Here is a 20,906-nt window from a genome sequence, read left to right as displayed (position 1 = left end):
CAGCTCTGTATGAACTTAGGAGAGTGTTTGTTCAAAAAGGTATTATAAGAAGAAGGCTCAGTTTGCTCACAGAAAGGTGCTGCTGTCAGGAGGGGGATGCTGCTCCTCCTCTGCACCAACACTTCCATGTAACACCAACGTGTTTGGCACACAGCACTGGTTAGAGAAGCCATCGCTGATGGCAGATGCTGCTGCTCCTCCTCACCTGCATCAGGCTGCTACCAGTGGCTGTAATGTGACTGCAAACACCCCACATGTGGGTTTCTTCCAGAGGAGCAAGCTTGACATCACTTTTCATTGCCCTTGCTTCCGTTTGTTAATAAACACCAGCCTTATGAGCAAACAGCCTAATTACAGGGTTATCAAAGGAATTCCCCACCCATCCAACCTGCCAGCACCTGGAGTTAGCAGCAAAACAGCCTTTTCTCCCCCCTCATTGTACCAGCTATGTAAGACACCCAGTGGTAAGCTGCTCATACTATCCTGAGCCTTGGAAGAACCTGATTTAAAGCATTAAATTCCAGCAAGACTTTCCCCCTATGTAAAAGGGTTGGGAAATACCAAAGTGAATTCAAGCACGTGCTGATTTGCCAAGGACTTATTTCCCAGTGGGATCCTCCTCTACATTTACTCAAGTGTAACTATGCAGCACAAGCTCTGAAAACAGGATTTGCTTCAAGGAAGTTCTCGAAGCCACTGAACAAAGCTGTGCACTCACCAAATAGTGGCTGCTCGAGTTATGAAAGAGGTTGTTTAACAAACAAGTGGGTACGTGTCCCACTGCGTTTCTCTTCCTCTTTGCTGGTTAAGGACAGGACTCAGTGGAGGCCGATGACTCCTGTGCTAAGTGCATAGGGACAGCCTCACCCCAAGCTCAGACCGTGCTAACACAGGACATCAATGCTCGTTCAGGGCAGACACTTCCCAACCAGGTTTCCTACAGCCAAACCAAGGGGATGCATAAGAAATGGTTGATTAAAGTCACTTTTTTCTACTCATTCTCAGAGTCCCTCTCCCCAGTAAAACTTACAAATCAGGTTTGCTTTTAAACAAAGGTCTCATTTGCCACCACACATGAGTACGCATGATTTGGATGCTCTGAACTCTTGTTTTGCAGAGGGAAGACAGGCTGGCTGCCTTAGCATTTGTCACATACACAAACCCCAGCTTTTAACCAGCTTCCAAGAGCAAAGCAAAGTGTGTTCCTACCCTCTTGAGCACTGAAAACACGCAGGTGCAGCTTACTCCAGCTGCACAGTGACTGGAGCTAGAACTTAATGAGTTACTTTATCTTCAACAGCCACCCAGAGAACTCCTCCAACCATCTCCAGTCCCCTCCAGGCACTCTGAAACACCCAACATCTGGTCTTGGCTCAGCTGAGTAAGTTACACAGTCATCATGAAGGAGCAGCCACAGGAGAGATGGGTTTAGGTCACAAAGTCTGCTTTTCTCATGTTGAGCACCTACACCATAATATATAAAAGAGAAACCAAGTGTACATAAAGTGCTCATTGTACCAAACAAAGGGTTTGACATCCCCATCTGCTGCAGACTTGCACTCCTAATTTCCTCCAATGGTCCACCTCACACGTGCGATTTACACCCCCTCCACAGCAACTGGGCAGGAGAAACAAAAGACAAGAGGATAAACTGGGTTGGTTTTTATTCTGCAAAGCAATATGCACATCTTACAAACACAAAATTAATCTAGGAGAGAAATGTCATTTCTGAATCAGCGATTAACCATCATGCAACAAGACAAGTGAAAGGTAAGAACAAAACCAAAACAGCCATCTTAACCCTACGGTCACCTGCAGAGGGTTGAAAACCAAGGCTCAGATTTTCTATGTAATGCCAAAGGAAAATGCAAAAGGAAATGGCAGCTTTCTACGAACAAGAAAACACGTACAAATAGAATCAAAACTGATTCAAGTCATAGTTCAAAAGAAAAAGGAAACAAAACAAAAAAGGAAAGATCAATATGATCTGAACTTTAAGTTTTTACTCTTCTGTTTGGCTGCATTCAACTTTTGTACATTGCGCCTAGGAACAACCCAGTATCCCTGAGTATTGCAGCATTTCAGCCTGATGGACACCCTCTCTGCTGCAACACAGGGGTGCAAAGGTGTAAACTGAGGGCAAAAACCACAACTCTCATGTTTTCCCTTCTGTATTTGTGGGTTAGAATCTGAGTATTTCTGGGTATTTCAGTGTAGTGGGTGATAAGTTACAAAGCAGGTTCCTTCAGTTACCCAACAGCAAAAAACAGATTTAAAAAGCCCAATAAACCTGCTTTACCCAACAGACCAAATTCCAGTTTGGACTACTGGAGTTTGGTTTTAAATTGGCTGAAACAGAAAGGAACTTGGCTCTACTGTTTTGAAGGAGTCGTGTTGGGTGTTTTCTATTTGCACCACCACCCCAATCCGTTTCCTATTCCTGCCTTTGGTCCCCAGATCAAGCCACCCTCGTAAGCAACTCTCCAAGTCAGTACTGATGCAGAAGGCTGGGGGTGTGTGCTAAGGAACAGCTTGGACAGTTTCCATGAGAAGCCATCTACCTGGTTTGACTTCATGGGTTCATTTCAGTGAAGCAGTGTGAGCCCATAGCAGCATCAGGAGAAAACTGGAAGCTTTGTTTTATCCCTAGACTTCAAACTAGGCCATCCCTAAAGCTTTGCCTTAACGTCCCTGGAGGAAAACACACATTAGTTAATACCACTTAAGTAACTGGAATTCTATAAAGGAAACATGTTCTGAAGAAGGTGTGACTATTTTGCTTCAAATGCTCTCAAAACTGGTGAAGTGACTGAAGTCCCATACATACAGACCAGCAGGATACCATTCAATAGTGACTACAGGGTGTAAACCAAGAATCTTATGCCAGCATAACTGAGACTGTGAGATATTTGACTTAGGTTTCTTTTGTGTAGTTTAAAGCAACAGAAGGAGGGAAAAAAAAGACCCTGTGTATGTATGCAGACCTGCAGTTATACTACCTGACAAGAAAGCTGAAAGACAAGATGAAAGGTCAGTTAAGGCAACCAGTGGGATTGTAAAAGCAGTGGTGGAAATGTCTGCAGGAAAAGCTTAAGGAAGTTGCTCAGTAAGAAGCCAGAATGAAACAGCAAAAGCCAGAACAGGAAAGGGAGAAATGCAGGGAATAAAAGATCTAACTCAAGAATGGACACAGAGAACAGTATGTGTTTTACCGTGTGGTTTCTGTGACCTTAATCACAACAGCCCTGGTCTTCTCCTTGTCCTTTTCCCCTGAGTGGACAGCATTACATGGAAATGGGACAAAGCTAATAAAAGTGTTATTTTCAGCTCTCCTTCAGAGATGGCTGGAGAGTCCCAAAGTGAAGCCTTGTCACAGACTATGGGATTTCTTAAGTCTTCCATTATCTGCACTTGCCCAAGGCTGTGCAGAGCCCATCAGAATGATCAAACAATGCACCTTTTTATTAGCTTTCCATTTTCTAGGAAGAAAACCAAGAGGTTACAGAAAGCTGCTCTGCAGCAGAGACACCCAGTCCTGGTGGTGAGGGCTGCGGATGGGAGCTCAAGTGCAAAGCTTTCCAGGTAGTCTCGATGCTGACCGGTTCTCTGGCATTCAGCAAGCCAAAGGAAACAAAAAGAATGACAAAGACCAAGAACAAACTAATCCAACTTCATACTTGCCAGTAAGAAACATTTTAAAATGGGACTTCACTTCTTTTTTTTACTTTTTACTATGAATAAAAGCACAAGTTTGTCCTAAATACAGCACTATTAAAATGTGAATATGTACTTCTTTGTTTCCAAAAGAAAAAAAGTATCTAAACCTTGATATCGTTTCTTGCAAGCAAGGAGCAAACGGAAGAAAGTATTAGGCCACACAAACACCATTTAATTCATGTAGTAGGTTGGTGGCACTGGAAATGCAGTATTCTATCAAAGGTGCATACTTGTTTCAAACACACTGTACATATCATTGGGCAAAAAAAAAACAACAAAGATCTGTTGGTCTGTTTGAGACACTTGCAAAGGCATCTTAACCTGCCCAGATGCAGCTAGACAAAAATATCTTGCTCTGACTATATGTAGCCATATCACTAAAGATATCTACACAAACATTCGGCTATGTCCACAGGTAAAGACTGAACAGTTCCGGCCGCACTGCAATGCGGAACAAGTGCATCATCCCACCTCTTCTGAATATACCTTTATAAATATGTACAAATCAATTACAGGCACTTGAAATGTCTTTGGTTGGAATAAACCAACATTGCAAGATAATGTATTCACAGAGTGTTAAGACCCAGTCCGGGTTCAGCAGGCAATGATTTCGGTTCTCAGTCATTCTCAGTCAAAGGAGAGGATGGATTATGCTTCTGACAAAGCAACCTAAACAAAAGGGAAAGAAAACATCTCATTAAAGTCAGATTCTTAATCCTGTGACAGTGAGAGTACTTATCTCCATGCAGCTGGTATATCTGTCCTTGCCTTTCCAAAGAACCTTGAAAAGTTGCACTTGGAAAGGAGATCAAAGTGAGTCTGAAGGTGTTTTGTACTTTGCATAATCAATTAAACAAAGCCCTAAAACCTAAGAAAGAAACTAAAAACAAAACCAACCCCCCCGGCTTATACTACAAAATATCATTATGATCAAAAGGTGCCAACATTCACAATTTAATATATTCATATTTAATCTGTCAAGCAAGGTGCAGGTCTCCAGCACAGTACTGAATAAGGGCTGTTCCAACAGCTTTGCCATTGTTTTAACTGAATTCTGATGAACAACTGTTAGAATCAGGTATCATGTTTTATTCAGTTTTCAATCTGCTGTGATAAGAAACGAAACTACTCCATGCCATCTATTCAATACTTCATTTAAAAGAGTGCAAGTAACACAGAGCAACTGCATTACAGCACTTACTGAACTGCAATAATCCACTTCTGTAGGAGAGAAATCAAACTCAGAGGATCTACACAGCACACATTTTTTTTTTGTGGCACCCATCTGTAGTGTCCACAATGAAACACCCATGTCTCTTTGAAAGGGAATTAAATCTATGTCTCCAGAGATAAGAGAAACCAGGCTGTACTATGTAAAAAAGGAGGTTTCCCATGTTTCCTTATCTGAGTCAATATTTTGTCATTACACAGACTCACCTTCTCAGAGCAGAATTCTGTATTGCTTTGCCTCAGTTTGCTTGGTCTGCCTTTAATAACTGCATAGCAGAACATGGTAATCACCATCACAAAAAGAAAGTAACTGGTATGCATGAGATGCAGGTTTATTAGAGAGCGATCGTCCTGCACAGAGAAGGAAAAACACTTATTGACAATGCATTGATAGCTGGCATTTTACATTAAAGCAATAATTATCAGAGCAACACAGAAATTACTTCATGAATCAACTTTCTCTCCCCTTGATGCAGCTGGCAGAGTAATGGAAGCAATTCCTAATCATGGCACAAAGAGCCAAAACGTTCCTTATGTTCAACATTAATAGTAGAGATCTCTTCCCATATATTGGAAGGGTCTTTTGCCAAATGATTTCAAAACATAGATGCTAGCTAATAAAAGCTGAGGCACATGGAGGTTACGAGAAGACCATCACACCCTCCAGGTGTAAAGCACACCTAACTCTGCCCTAGCCCTCACACTACAGGATAAACCAGCCTCGAGTGTGACTGGTTTAGGACATGAACAGAACCATATGCAGTTAAACCAGAGCTAAGCATTTATACAACATGACCCAGAAAACCACCCCAGCACTTACATCTGGAACTATAACCGTCAGTTTGGGGTTTAAAGCGTGATACACTTTCCCGATTGCTCCTTTGTAACACCAGAAAGGGTTATAATCTTGTGCATATTTTGTATTAGAGTCTCTTGCTGTGGTGAAGATCTTGTACCAGAGCGTGGCATTGCTGTATGTCTCAGGAACACAATGTGGTGGCTGACTGCATTAAAACCAGAAAGAGTTAGCACTCTAATTGCCATTCTCCATGTTCAGCAAGAATAATGTTTAGAACTGAGTCAAGCAGCACAAAACATGTGTTTAGCTTGGACTTCTCAAAACAAGAACAAAACTCAAAGCTTAACCAACAAAGTGTTTAAAAACCATATGGTTCCTGTACTAAGATCAGAATTTAACTGCATGTTGTTTCAGTAAGTCAACATCCCGCAGCTGAAGTGGAACAACACTGGGTTTCATAAGGCTTCACTCACTCATCTGGTGCCTTTCCAGGTTGTATTGAATAGGGGCACTGAGTCTAGAGAAGACAAAGGGAAACTATTCTGATGAAAGGTCTGTACCTGCTGGGGTGTGTGGCTTTGCTACCACTTGGCTTACGCTCATCTCTCAGCAGCGAAGAGTTAAAACCCCTTAGCGTCAAGCCTGAGCTCTCACACAAGTTGGTGAAACTAAACTATAGGGCATCTTCCTCAAATAGTCACAGATTCTTTTGTTCCCAGTGACATTCAAATCACCTTCTGAAAGGCAGGGACTACAGCTCAAAACATCCACAGAGAAATCCAGTGTTGCCAAAAGACAGCAAGAGTCTCCAGGTTTCTACGGCGGGGAGGAGGGCACGTACATCATTTCCAGTCAACGCTAAAGCTCATGAGGAAGTAACAACCTCAGAAACAGCTCAGGAATTAATCACCCAGTAATGAGCCTATGAAAGAGTGCTTAAAATGCACTTACACAGTGACAGGAAACACATTGCTGGCTGCTGTCACAGTCATGCAGGTTGTGAACACAACCTGCTCGCAGTGGCCGTGAAGAACGCAGTCATCGGAATTCCAAGCAGCCGGCAGGGTGAACGTAATATTTATCTCCTCATGGGATTCTCTGCCTTTGAGAAAGAGAGAAGGAAAGCTGGGTTTCGTTCACAGAAGTATCTGAGCAACGATCACTAGGATAAGGACAACACGCAAATGACTAAGGCAGCAACTATCACCCTGAATCTGTGCCTCTGAAGTCATCCAGGAACTTTGCTATCAACAAAGAGAGCAAAAAGGAAGTTAAAAACCACACCAAGCTACAAAACTCCCAGCTGTTGGTCTCTGTAACCTCTCCTGCCCCAGAAGAAATGGGGTCAGTGAGCTCCTCGCAGCAATGAAAACCTCACTGTTTCTAAGTGAATTCATGCATGGTTGGAGAACTGTATTAGAAAGTAAATCATAGATCCGCAGCCCTTCTCCTCCCACAGACTTTGTTCCACACTTGCTTTTGCTGATGCTTACTTTTCAAAGTGGAGATATTCCTGTAGACAGAAAGGTGCAGATTAAACAAAGTGCATTAACTCCTTGTGGATATATCCACACTGAAAATAAATCCAGGCTATCAGAAATGGAACTTGCATTTGATAGCTCTTAAAGCAGTAGCAAAATAGCAACAACAAAATAGAGTAACACGGATTTACAGGTATGGTAAATGTCTCTTCACAGGTCTCCGAGGCTCAACACACCTTCAGGCATGAATATAAAATGCAACCCTGGTAAAAGCTAAAACTCAATGAGGTTCTATTACCGATTTCTACTGATTTCCTACAGTCTCCTGTCAAAACTTACTTGTGGGCAGCCACACAGCAGATCAGTCTCTTCACATCAAAGAAATAGTATCCATCTTATTTGTTGCTGTTTGTAATATGAAAGCTTATTCATGTATGCATTTTAAACTCTATTTTGTTAGACAACATAGTACTTGATCTCTAATGTATGTACATTAATACCTTTAAAATATGAGTTAAGGACTTGCAGATGTATCACGATACAACTGAAGATAGTCACTGTAGACGCTTTTAGTGCTTGGATTTTTGTTGGCTTAAAAATTACCTTCCACTGTCAATAAGTTAATCATTTAAAGCTGCAAAGGCTAATCTCAGCATACGTGCAGGTTCTTTTCCATTCTGAATGCAGGGAAAAGTGTTTCTAGCAAACAAGTGAAGGGCTCTATAGAGGAATATACTCACAATGAATCTGGAAACACATATATGTTCTAAGCAGAGATTGATCGCACAATACCAAGCTGGTGAATTTTTACATGATTACACAGTTAGCATGCCAACTCATAAAGGTCAAGTCTCACATACCTGAGAGCCCAATCTGGTGTCCAAAAACGGTGGAACTTAGGTGTGTGACATTGCGAGAATACCCGCCAAACGGTCGGAGTGGGTCCAGTGTCAACGTGATGGTAACAGAGATGTTTATTGGACCAGAGTCCTCAAGAGTCTGTGGAGACTGTGTAGAAGATCTCGCCTGGCCACTAGTCACGGTACTCTCTGGAGTTGTGGTATCATTGATGAGATGCTTTAAGGTTTCATTCTCAGATATACAGAAGTCCAAATCATTAAACCGCAGGAGGAAGGTATTCCAGTCCTTAAGACAAACATGAAGATTTCAACCAGATCAGCAGGTTAACTGTGGGCTCACACTTCTCTAGAGCAGTGCAGATCTTGCTGCTACCATCCCATCTGCCCTTCCAAGCCATTTAACAGAATTACATGGCTCACAAAGCAGCACAAACACCATCACTGCTATCTCAACAAGGTGTTTACAGGAGTCAGATGTGTTCAGTCCCAGCCACTGCCTGACCGCTGCTCAGTGCAGCAGCAGAACAAACTACAAAAGAAAGGTGCTAACTCGGTCTGTTCTCTCCACACTCAGGATATGAGCAGCTTCTAGCAAGGTTTCCTTCATTAGGGAATAGTACTATTAGATAATACTTGATGCCCCATCCCTTGCAGTGTTCAGGCCAGGTTGGACAGGGTTTGAGCAACCTGCTCTAGTGGAAGGTGTCCCTGCTCATGGCAGTGGCTGGAACTGGATGAGCTTTAAGGTCCCTTCCCAACTTAAACCATTCCATGATAAGAAAGCTTCACAAACAAACTAGCTGACATGACAAAGTAAGAAATGCTGTATCTGTAGTAAAGATCCATGTCAGATGGTTCTGCTTTGTCCTTGAAATAAGACTATTCAAATATTCATACCAATAACCTCTTCCCTTATGGAATCAGAGACAAGTATAAATGAAGGCAATCTCCCATTACACTCTGCACACTCCCATGTTATTGTGGGGTGAAAATCCCACCTCATTCGCTTTGGGCATGTTGTTCAAACCAGCATTCCCACTGTTTAGCTCAGGAAAACTTGCTGTACCTACCTCAGTCATTTCTGGTGACTTGATCTCCTTGATCTTGAAGAAGTAGCCCAGTGTCAGAAAAGCTATTGCCATAGCACTTACACTGATCATAAAGACCACAAGTGGAGGTCGACTGCTGATGTAAACCTTCAGGTTCTCCAACAAGTTTATGTAGAACATTATTCTGATTGTTCACCTGAAAGCAAAGAACATTACAGCAGAGTGACTGCGCTGTGTGTGGGACGGGGCAGGGGTTGGTACATGTAAGAGCAAAGTCTGGCACCGAACCATGGGATCACATACTAAAATGAGATTCAATTTCATGACTTCATTGAACACAGTGAGCCTTAAAGAAAGCCCAAATCAAAACATGCTCCACATCACCTTCTCAGCACCTGAAACTGCCAACTCAGAATAGACTTGAAGAAAAGAGGACAACTCCTAGCACAGCCAAATATTAAGCAATAAACCCAGCTCTTTCCTTTCCCCCCCCACAAAAGCAGGATATGCACTGCTACACCTCAATTCCAGTAATATTTGAATTTATCAAGTTACAGCGTGGATGGAGTTGCAATGCAACCCAGAGATCAAACTTTCTGTGTCCTTGCATACACTTTCAAAACTGAGGTTGAAGCCTTACAGCTCCTTCTTCACCCAAATGCCTCTACCTTCAAACTGGGAGCGGAGAAGCAGCTTAGCATTTTAGGCTTCTGCATCAAGAATCCTGTGGTCAGAACCAGCTAAAAACTGCATTGGAATGCAGGCTGGAAACCTCCTTTATGAGATTCCTGCAGGATATACAACTTTAAATGTTATACTTTGCCTGATTCCCTTTCTGAATGTCCACTTGCAGAGCTGAAACACTCAGTCTCAGTTTGCCTCATCAGCTTCCCCACCACAACTCACTCACAAGTCCAGTGTTAAAGGGCAGCCTTGAGGCATCTACTTCAGGAGCTCTGCAAGGAACTTGAAGCAAAGCTCTTTGTCTTACCTGAAAATCCTGGTTGAAAAAGCTTTTAAACCCCAGTTAAACTAGGAAAGGGAGACTTTGAGCAGTGCTGCTTAAACCCAAATCCATAGGAAAAGGCAAACTTCAGGACTAGCATCGAAAGAGTTCAGCACTTCCATGGTTAATGTTTGAGCACTCATACAGGTCTGATAACATTTAATTAAGTCAAGGACACTGCTCCCTGCAGGTCTGGGCGATTCCCATTTACTAGAAGCACACATCACTTACAGTCCAGATGTAGCCTGGCTAAGGAGGGGTAAGAGGATGAGAGGGGCAGGTTTGGGAAAGAGGGCAAGGGAGAGAGTGATCTTTGATCTATTGATTTAAAAGAAAGCAAGGTAAGGGAAAAGGCCAAGCCTTCAGACAAAGTCTTTTTCAGATCCTACAACGATCACGACTTTCTTGTGTCTATCCAAGATTTTACTGGCAGAAATGCTTCCATTGTTCCTAACAGAAGGAATATTGTCAAAACCTGCAAAACTGCCCAAAGAGGAGAAAATCCAACTCCCTGACAAGGGAGCCAAGGTCCTGTGGCTATAACCCAGCACTGAGCTGTGCTTGCTGACTTTCCCCTCTTGTCCCTACACACCTACTTGCTCTCCTTGGTGAAATGTGATGAACCAGTGCTCTGGAGAGAGCACAGGATCACCTCCTGGGTGTACTGTGTTGCACCATCGACTGACTTTCATCCACTCTGCAAAGACCAGGGAAGTGAGACAAAGGGGTAACTTTTCCTCTGCAGGAACGGGTGCTAACCATCTCTTTACACAAACACACTGTGCCCGTGTCATGGTTTAAGCCCAGCTGGTAACTCAGAACCACGAAGCCACTCACTTACTCCCCTCCTTCGTCCCCACTACTCCCAGAGGGATGGGGAGGAGAATCGAATGTAACTCCCATAGGTTGAGATAAGAACAGTCCAGCAATTAGGGTACAATACAAAACCACCACTGCTACCATCAACAGTAATAACAATAAAGGGAATAACAAGGGAAAAGAATACAATTGCTCACCACCCGCTGACCAATACCCAGCCCAACCCGAGCAGCGATCTTGGCCTCCCAGGTAACTCCCCCCAGTTTCTATACTGGGCATGACGTGCTGTGGTATGGAATACCTCTTGGGTCCGGTGTCCTGTCTCTGCTTCTTCCTGGCTTCCCCTCCTCCCTGGCAGAGCATGAGACTGGAAAGTCCTTGGTCAGAGTAAACGTTACTGAGCAAGAACTAAACCCATCGGTGTTATCAGCGCTGTTCCCAGCTGAAAGTCAAAACCACAGCACTGCACCAGCTACTAAGAAGGAGAAAAATGACTGCTGCTGCTGAACCCAGGACAGTCTGAGAGTGAAATGCACAGTGCAGAAGAAGGATGGAGAAGGAGGGAAGCAAAGGTGATCTAAATACGCACCTTACCTTAACTTCTATCTCTGTCCAAGACCAGCTGCGCTATGGCCAAACAGGCCAGTGAAAGTTATAAGGCAGCAGGAGAGGGAAAGGGAGAGCTGGTGCTGGTCAGGATCATGCTGAGTACAACCCGTGCTTCTGCTTCCTATCTTGTCACTGGCAGCTAATTCCTTAAATGAGCCCTACTTAAAAACCCCAAACACTCCATCTAGAAGCATTGGAGACACATGTTGCGATGGAAAAAGATCAAAAGATAAACCAAAAGCAGAGTTGTGTTCTGTGTTCCCTTCTGGATTTCCTTTGGAAAATAACAACACAGATGCAGGCTTTATTACAGCATTTAATCAAAGCTGAATGTCACCCGCAGCATATACAGCACTGATTCCTTTTTAAAGGGGCTTCCAACAGCTCCATTAGCATGCTTGTTTACCACAGGGGCTAAAATCAGCTGTAAAACTGGATGTGCTGAAAAGCGTACCTATAAAAATATTTGGGTTAATATCTTTATGTAAGAGATCACCAGCTTTTAAGTGCTGCTTGCTTAATAGGCTCCCATAACTCAAAGGCTTTGAAAGCAATTAGGAAATGCTATAAGCTGCAATTTCCGAAGTGTAATATGCCTTTTGAGCATTTGTGAGAGGAAAGGGAACAACCGTGGATTTCGGTGCTAGAGCTGATGTGAAAATAGCAGTAAGACATGGCTGGTGCAAAGCAGGACCAAGAGGAACGTTTCCACCCTGCTGCCTGTGGAAGTCCTGTTTTTTTAATGGAATAACATTGCTTAAATAACACTAATTATCAAAGAATGTGTGAATCAAATCAGTGCATGGAAATGAAAACGTGCATTCCCACTAGATTTAAGGGTTTGGTTCATGTTCCTCTCACTTTAACTCCTCCTTTCTATTAGGAGCTGTTAGCAACCCCCTCTACTGCACTCTGGTGACATCCCCTCTGCAGGCCTGCATCTAGGTCTGGGGCAGCAGCACAAGAGGGATGTGGAGCTGTTGGAGCGAGTCCAGAGGAGGCCATGGAGATGCTGTGAGGGCTGGAGCAGCTCTGCTCTGGAGCCAGGCTGAGAGAGCTGGGCTGGGGCAGCCTGGAGAAGAGAAGGCTCCTGAAGGGGAGACCTTAGAGCAGCTCCAGTGCCTAAAGGGGCTGCAGGAAACCTGGAGAGGGGCTTGGGACAAGGGCCTGTAGGGACAGGCCAAGGGGAATGGCTTGAACCTGCCAGAGGGGAGACTGAGCTGAGCTCTTAGGCAGAAGCTCTTCCCTGTGAGGGTGCTGAGGCGCTGGCACAGGGTGCCCAGAGAAGCTGTGGCTGCCCCATCCCTGGCAGTGCTCAAGGCCAGGTTGGACACAGGGGCTTGGAGCAAGCTGCTCCAGTGGAAGGGGTCCCTGCCCGTGGCAGGGGTTGGAGCTGGATGAGCTTTAAGGTCCCTTCAACCCAAACCAGTCTGGGATTCTAGGAAACGCTATCCTTCTCCCAGCTCTAGTTGTAACTAACAACTTCCTCCGGATAAATGAATACCTACCGAATATCATCTAAACTTTCATTTCTTTTTCACACAGTTAAAAAACAACAAAAGGACCTGAATGCTATTATCTATTGGCAGGTCAGAAAGCAAGATCAGATTTCACTTTTTTAGCTAGATAAATAATGTAGGAAGCAGCTCTAATAACCGCTGTGGCCTCTCTGCACTCCGGCTCAGCCTTTTCATACTGATGCAATAAAAATCTCCACAGTCAGCCTAACAAGGAGCTCAAGCACAACAGGAAGAATGAAAACTGCCAGCCTGGAACATTGGCTTCCAACTCCAAAGTAATTGCTCGGTATTGAGGTGTGTTCATCAAGACCAAATGCCACAGTCGGGCAGAGAAAGAGCTGATGGTACTCACCAGGAAGCACTCAACAAGCACCAACGAGGTATCGTGTTCTTAAATCAGCCCCTACAAGCTATAGAAATGGTGTTATACAGTTAAAAAGATACAAACAGGGAAGGATGGAAAGGCACAACAGTTCATATGTCACAGTTCCAGGCAAACACAGAAATGGGGAGCCTAAAAAGTCACTTACTCTTCACTTTTGGGAGTCTTCCTATAAAACAGGCCAAGACCATGCACAGCAACCTTAAAGAAGTAACATTTTCAATCCCTCCTCATTTCTATATGAAAGCACAGAGAAAAGGCAACTTCTGAAACAGACCTATGAGGTTTCCAACAAGTAAGGAAAATCATGAAGTCTACTGCAAAGACCAAAAAACCAACGCAGTCAATCATAGCAGAAGTATTAAATTCCCATTTCAGGGCTTAACAGCAAAGAAGCTAATTCCTAACATCAATTTAAAAGATGTCTGCTGTCCTAAAGCAGGTATTAAAACTGCAGTTGCCAAAAGAACCTCAAACCATGGGGTTTAAGGAGGTCAAAGCAAACATCTGACAATCTTTATGTGTATCTTGCTGTAATGACAACTAGCATCTTTCCACTAGAAAGCTTAGAACAATGTTATTTCCTTACAAATATTTCCCTTTCTTGTCATGGATGTAAGATCTAGAGGGGTTTAAATAACAATAAATACTGAAATACCTTAAGGAATGAAACCGCAGGTCGAAGAGAAGGAAGGGAGGCCAGCACTAACCCATCCCAACAGCATTCCATTAAGACCTCCCATGTTTTCTAAGCCTGACCATCCTATGGCCCATAATGATGTTTAATCTTAACTGTGCAGCTCAGTTCGTTTGTAAATCAATTCTGTTTTTAAAGATACCCCATTACTAGTAGCACAACAGGGGTTAGGAAATGGCTCAGATCAGGGTTAACTATTTGGTATGAAAATAACATGCCAGGGAAACACTCATAAACACAACTGAACCAAAGGATGATTTTCTTAGCAAGCCATCCATAAATAACATGCAAACAAAGCCACAGTGTCGATCTCAGACTAAAGTACCTCTCATTTAACAACAGTAAACAGTAGCAGGTACCAAAAATATCTTCAATTTGGTTTTCTTCTCTTCAAATGAACCTTATGTCTAACACCTAAACCACTAAAATAGTACCGTAAAATTGACCACAGTTGTGTTAGCTGTGAAGCTGGGATGGGTACAGGGACCAGCACTGTTCAGCATCTTTGTCAGTGACATGGACAGTGGGATTAGTGCACCCTCAGCATCAGCTTGCTGATGACACCAAGTTGTACGGTGAGGTCGACATGCTGGAGGGATGGGATGGGATCCAGAAGGCCCTGGACAAGCTGGAGAGGTGGGACTATGCAGACCTTATAATATTCAACAAGGCCAAGTGCAAGGTCTTACACCTGGGTCAGGGCAATCCCGAGCACAAACAGAGGCTGGGCAGAGACTGGATGGAGCAGCCATGAGAAGGACTTGGGGTGTTGAGTGATGAGAAGCTCCCCATGACCCAGCAGTGTGTGCTTGGAGCCCAGTAACCACCCATGGCCTGGGCTGCATCCCCAGAGCAGGACCAGCAGGTCAAGGGAGGGCATTTCTATTCAAGAGTTCATATTCACTTGTGTATACAAGAGCTCTGGCTTGGGCATTTTGAAATCCTTCCATCTTCTGCAAGCTAAACCGATGACTTCCAACATGACTTATCATCATCCAATGTGGATTACAACAAAAGATACAATACTAGACTCCAGGACTTTGAAGCTGCATTAAAAATTGCTCTTCTGGTTACTGCTGCTTAGAGGAGAGCCTGGGAGAGGAAGGCAAAAGTATCTGGGTTTATAAGATCTGTCAAGGTTCTATAAGAAATCAAATCCTGCATCTACCATACTGACAACAGCCAAACCAACGCAGTTCACAGGCTTGACTCAAGAAGTATTGAAAGCCTCAGGAACAGTTTAATAATCGGAAACTGGTTTAGTGGCCAAGTGAAGGAGGTTAATCGTTGACTTCATTAAACTACTCATTGAGGAATGTGATACCGAATGCAGCAAAGTACAGAAAAATGCCAGGAAAAGGCTCTTCAGACTAATGGAAAGTGTTGCTGGAATGAGAACTGTGAGGAGACAGAGACGCAGACAGATACACAGCTTGAATCACAAGCAGAAAATGACTGACAAGTGGAGGAAATGGCAGCTTCAGTGGGAACAGCAAAATAAGAGCTCTGGATGCAGACAGAAGGTAACATTGGCTGTGTAAGAGGAGCAGGAAAACAGCCAGAGGCTGTGAAGGAGAAAATACCAAGAGCAGCAAAACTGAGTGAAATGGGAGACTTGGGCAATAGCTGAAATATGAAATATCACCCTGTCTGAACACTCAAACCCCTGTTAAAAGAAACAGGACTTTAGTTTCCTTAACCCAAACTCACCCAAGTACAGTCTGCATTTCACAGATGGATAATTAACAAAACCTCATGTGCCAGGACAGACACAAGCTTTCTTCCAAAGTAAAACCCAGGAGTTCCGAGTTTGGAATAAGCTTTATTCACAGGTCAGAATGGTCTCCTCAAAGAAACTGAACTCCCAACACTGACTTGCTTTTGGCAAGGGGAGATTTGGGAAAAGCAGCAACATTCTGACACCAATAAGTTTGGTGAATGCTTAGTTTAAAGCTCATTTGATAATTCAACTTCATGTCTATGGTATGGTATTTAATAAAGACGATAAAGCTGACCACAGCTCAGAGCTGCAGGAGCTGTCAGGGAGTGTTTAAGGAGGAAGCTGCACTCCCCAGCACGCTGTCCCGGGGTGATGGACGTGCCAGCCTGCTGGCTCTCACCGGATGCATCCGGCTCACACAAAGGACACCGAGGTCTGTTTGTTGGTGCCCTCAGATGTTCTCTCTCCTGACAAGAGCACTTTGTGTTATCAGGCGGCATTTCAAGTTCTTGTCTTTCAAGTGGGGCAGAAGAATGATGTTCCACCGGCCTGAGCCACTCCTCGGATCACAGGAGGTAACAAAGCTACTAAGGTCTTAACCCCCTTTGATTAAATCTGGGGTTGAAGATCAGCCTTGGAGGCACAATTCAATGTTATCTTTGCTCTCTGCCTAAGTTATTCCCTCTCCTGCAGACCTGATGGCCAGCAGCTGGGTGTCAGCTTATTCCCAGAGACCAAAGGAAAAGCAGGTGGATGGAAGCGGCAGTAGTGCACAAGATGAACTTGGAGCCATTTTGTATGTCCAGCTTCGATGCAAAAGGATTAGTACACATGTCCTATAACTCAAACACATATAGAAATGCATTAATGATTTACCACAACAGGCCTTCATCCCAATGAGGGTGCTGAGGCGCTGGCACAGGGTGCCCAGAGAAGCTGTGGCTGCCCCATCCCTGGCAGTGTTCAAGGCCAGGTTGGACACAGGGGCTTGGAGCAAGCTGCTCCAGTGGAAGGGGTCCCTGCCCATGGCAGGGGTTGGAGCTGGATGAGCTTTAAGGTCTCAAACCAGTTTGGGATCCTGTGTTATCCTTTTAACCGCATAACTTTCCAGAAGGTGGATGAAGATGTGGCATGGATCCTCTATGAACTCCTATCTAGACTCAACGCCTGTCTAACAGTGCAAATTAACCCCTGTAATTACATCACTAGAACCAACCACGCGAATAAACTTCCCGGGAAAAGACAAGTCCTTAAAAAGCAAACAAAGGGAAAGTGGAAGAACCAAAATTGCTTTGGAGCTCTGAGCCGCTCGGTTCTGCAGGCGTTTCCTTGTGCCCGTACTTGCGGCTGCGATACCCGGTTCACAGGTACCACTCGGCTTCAGCAGCCATGTTCTAGGCATGATGCACCAGAAATTCCACTATTAGAAACATCAATTTTAGGCATTTAGAAGAAGTTAAATCAAAAGAGTAAAAGCGACAAAACACGAATGCGAAGGGAAAAGCAAAGAACCAAGGAAGGAATCGCTGTTCGCAAAGGAAACACGTTCGGCGCTACCGGAATCACTCTTCCGCGCCTCCTTCCCCGGTGTGAGGCCGCACGCACCCCGCCAGCCTTATCTAAACGAAATATGAAGTAAATAACGAAGCTAAACCGACGCTGAACCGCATGGGCCGAGCCGAGGCCCGCCCGGCCGCACACCGCACCCGGTTCCCCGTACCCCGGGCAGCACGGCCGAGGAGAAGGAGAAGGAGAAGGAAGAGGACCCCGACCCACCCGGCCCCGCCAGCCCCCAGAGCCACCCCGCTCCGTGTCTCACCGGAGCCGCAGCGGGGTTGGCGGCCGCGGTGCCCTCCGCTCCGCTCCGGTCCCGGCGGCGCTCAGCGGGGCTGCGGTGCGGGCGGGCTCTGCACCATCCCCCTGCCCTGACGGGCGCTGCGGGGAGGCCGCTGCCGGCGCCGCTCCCGGACCCCCGCCTCCTCCGCCCGCTGCTTCCGGGGACGGGGCGGGAGGGGGGGGGGAGACGGACGGGACGCGGCCGTTACCTCTCACCCCGCGCGGATGGCGGCGCGGAAGGGACAAAACTGCGAGGGCGGAGCCGGCGGCGGGCGCGGAACAGCCCCGAGGGCGGAGCAATGAGAACGGGAACTAAAGGGTTAACGTTGTGCCGGCTTGCTCGAGCAGCCGCTGTGCTCGGTGGAGCAGAACCGTAGGAGTCAAAGTTGCTGGAATGGTGAAGCGGAATTGTAGTAGATAAGATTCATAGCTTAACATTGAAGGCATTCTTGTTCAAATAGTATCCATAGAAAGGAAAGGAACAAAAGATAGCCAGAGTAACAAAATTTGCAAACTTGACAAGTTTCTGCTTTAAGATTCGTAAAACCGGCTTGCACCGAACCTGAGGTTTGGAGAGGAGCCGAAACCCCACTGAGTCTGCGTGAAGGCAAGAGGTTACTCGCGGTGATGAAGAGGAACTCCAGGCCTTCATCCTCACGGCCCCCTATCAACCACCACCAGGAGGCACTGCACAGGCGCACCAATGGGATGAATGCCAGAAAACTATAATACTAGACCGGAATAGGTTTTGCATATGTATTAGGCGTGAGGCAATCTCATGTTTAGGCAATCGTTATATGTAACATAACCGAACTGAGTGGCAAAGGAAAGGTGTGCATGCTTTTGGAGGAGCAATCCCCATGTGCCTCAGCGCTGAATAAAAGCATACCCACTTTACAACTCTTAATGAGTTGTGGAGTCTATCTGCGTATCACCAAGGGCTGGGGACGGGCTCGAAAGCAGAGCTTGGGGGCTGTGAGATGCCCAGCACCTGCTCCTGCATCCCTTAGGGCCACCTCCTCCCTCCATTCCCCCTTCTTACCACTAAAAACTATCCAAAACTTTGTGTTTTTACCTTAAAAACCAGATGGAATTTGTTAGGGGAGGTGTGAAGCACTCAAAGCATGGTTAATGGTGGTGGAGCGATAGCAGCAGGGACAGTGGCTATGGGATATGCTCCAAGGAAAGGTAATGGCATTCCCAGCCCACCACCATCCCCAGTTGTAGCCATTTACACCACTGTTACCACTAGAGCAAGGGCAGCTGCAATTCAGAGCCAGGGTCCCCTCTCTGCAACCCACAGCAGTTCAACACACTGAAAAAGCAGCATCCCTAAGCATTTGCAATAGTTGTGGTACCTTGGAAGCAGTAGTTACATGAAGATAGAAAGGTGAAGAATGGGTTCATCTTCAAAGACAGCCACTAACTTAAGCACTCAGTGCTTGGAAGGCAGAAGCAGCATTCCCAACGCACAATGTGGCAAGCCTCAAGACACTTAAACAACAAATCATACCCCAAAGCCCTTGAACAGTTTAATGAACCAGTCCTCCCTTTAAAATATATTTACTACAGCAAAGTGAAAAAGGAGTTCACATGCAAAGTAGCTTACAATGTAAGTTCTGATTCCCAGTAATGAGCTGCACAAGCTTTCAGTAATACTGAACTAGTAGTGGGCTGTTGAAAACAAGTGATTTTTGATGCTGGGGCTGTCCCCAGAGCGCAGCAGCCTGTATTCCAATTCACTAAGGTAGCATTTCAGTTAAACTCTCTGGGTTACAAGTAACTTGTTCATAGATACTATTCCATAACTTTCTGCATCACTGGTGGCTCTTGCTGTATCTCACCCTGAATTGCCTCTGGGACTAGAGCATCAAGAGCACCACTGCCTGGTCCCAAGCAGTCTGGAGCTTGCCAGTCTGAATGGTTAACCCTGGAATGACACTGCAGTTACTACTAGAGCAACTGAACCACTTTTATGCAAGACAACATCCCCATTTTACCTACAGACAAGTCATTTGCCTAATCAAATACTGACAGTGTCTTAAAGCAAGTTACTCCAACACTAACCTGTGAAAGCTGCTCCGAGTGTTGTTACTACCACGGATTTACTACAGGTTTGGAGCAAACTACTCCTGCTGGCTAACTTTTAGATAGGGTATGGAAATCCATCTTACCTGCCTTATGGAGGAGTTGTTTGCTGAAAACACTCCCACTGTAGTGGCTTGATTAACAAAGATGACATTTGAATAAGGGATACTTGAGTTACAAATGCACCAGCAAGTCCTTCTTAAGTACTTAATCACTACAATGAACTTTCTGCAAAGAAAAAGACCTTGTTACCTAGACTTGCACTTGAATGGCTGAGAACTGTGCCTCCCAAAATGCAGGGAATGCTGAAGCAGCCACAATTATATTCACATTAATCATTAACAGCATTACAAAACCCAGTGATGAAATTCCTGGGACTCATTAACAAGGGAAATAACATACACACTTTTATTTAAACATGGCAATTTACACAATAGCTCAGAGTTTGGTGCTTCCCCCCCCCCCCCCCCCCCCTTGGGAAAACGGGTGTACCTGGACATAAGAATTAGCACCTACTGTTTATAAAGAAAATAAAGACTTTACAGTTTTATTTACTGCAAACATGGGCAGATCTTAAGCAATTTAAGTGCAGTGACACGTGGATATGTTAAGTAATAAAATTTCTTATGATCATCCGATTAACTCATTGTTTCCCGTCAGCAGTGGTGTTTTGGGTAACTGGCTGTCTCTGGAACACAAGGAATGCATAGTTCATAAGGCTGAATACAAGGGACAAATCACAGTTGTGGTCTGAAATTATTGCAGCACAAGTTTTCAATGGCAGGGTTTGTAAAGCAGTAGAACATAAGAAAGAGGTAGGTACTTCCCTCCTCGATGGTAAGAACTTAACATCGTGGCTCAAGCTGAGTTGCTTTACATAGGGTATCTCAGGTACACCACCAAGTCACAGCAGGCTGGCTGAACTGGAAGATACTTCAAATGATAAATGTTTCACTGGCATTAAAAAGTTATATTGCAAGGGATTACTCTCTGCAGTGTGAGTCTTAACTTGAAATACACCCATCTAACCTTATAGTGGCATAAAGCCCTATTTACCTTTAGCAAGGGAAGTCCCTTTGCTAAGGAGGGCCAC

At 44.8% G+C, this 20,906-nt stretch overlaps 1 protein-coding gene across 2 annotated transcripts; it reads right to left on the bottom strand.

Annotated features, from left to right (window-relative positions):
• Positions 1-3,438: 3,438 nt before the first annotated feature.
• Positions 3,439-20,867, bottom strand: TMEM248 (transmembrane protein 248). 2 transcript variants are annotated; one of them, XM_061363397.1, is made up of 7 exons: positions 19,900-20,867; positions 9,158-9,332; positions 8,088-8,373; positions 6,698-6,848; positions 5,768-5,951; positions 5,155-5,298; positions 3,439-4,386 (listed from the first exon to the last, which is right to left on the bottom strand). In XM_061363397.1, the coding sequence occupies exons 2-7, from the start codon at positions 9,314-9,316 to the stop codon at positions 4,366-4,368; spliced, it is 945 nt and encodes a 314-aa protein (XP_061219381.1). In that variant the 5' UTR covers positions 9,317-9,332; positions 19,900-20,867; the 3' UTR covers positions 3,439-4,365. The 2 variants fall into 2 exon arrangements, with proteins under 2 accessions (XP_061219381.1, XP_061219380.1); XM_061363396.1 differs by lacking the exon at positions 19,900-20,867 and adding an exon at positions 17,709-17,883.
• Positions 20,868-20,906: the final 39 nt, after the last annotated feature.

This window comes from Neopsephotus bourkii, unplaced genomic scaffold, assembly GCF_033783945.1.
Source record: "Neopsephotus bourkii isolate Nb327-2 ecotype Australia unplaced genomic scaffold, CSIRO-AGI_Nbou_v1 NB_1154, whole genome shotgun sequence".
NCBI lineage: Eukaryota > Metazoa > Chordata > Aves > Psittaciformes > Psittacidae > Neopsephotus > Neopsephotus bourkii.
Note: the sequence above shows the minus strand (reverse complement) of the source record. Positions and strands in the feature narration are given on the sequence as shown.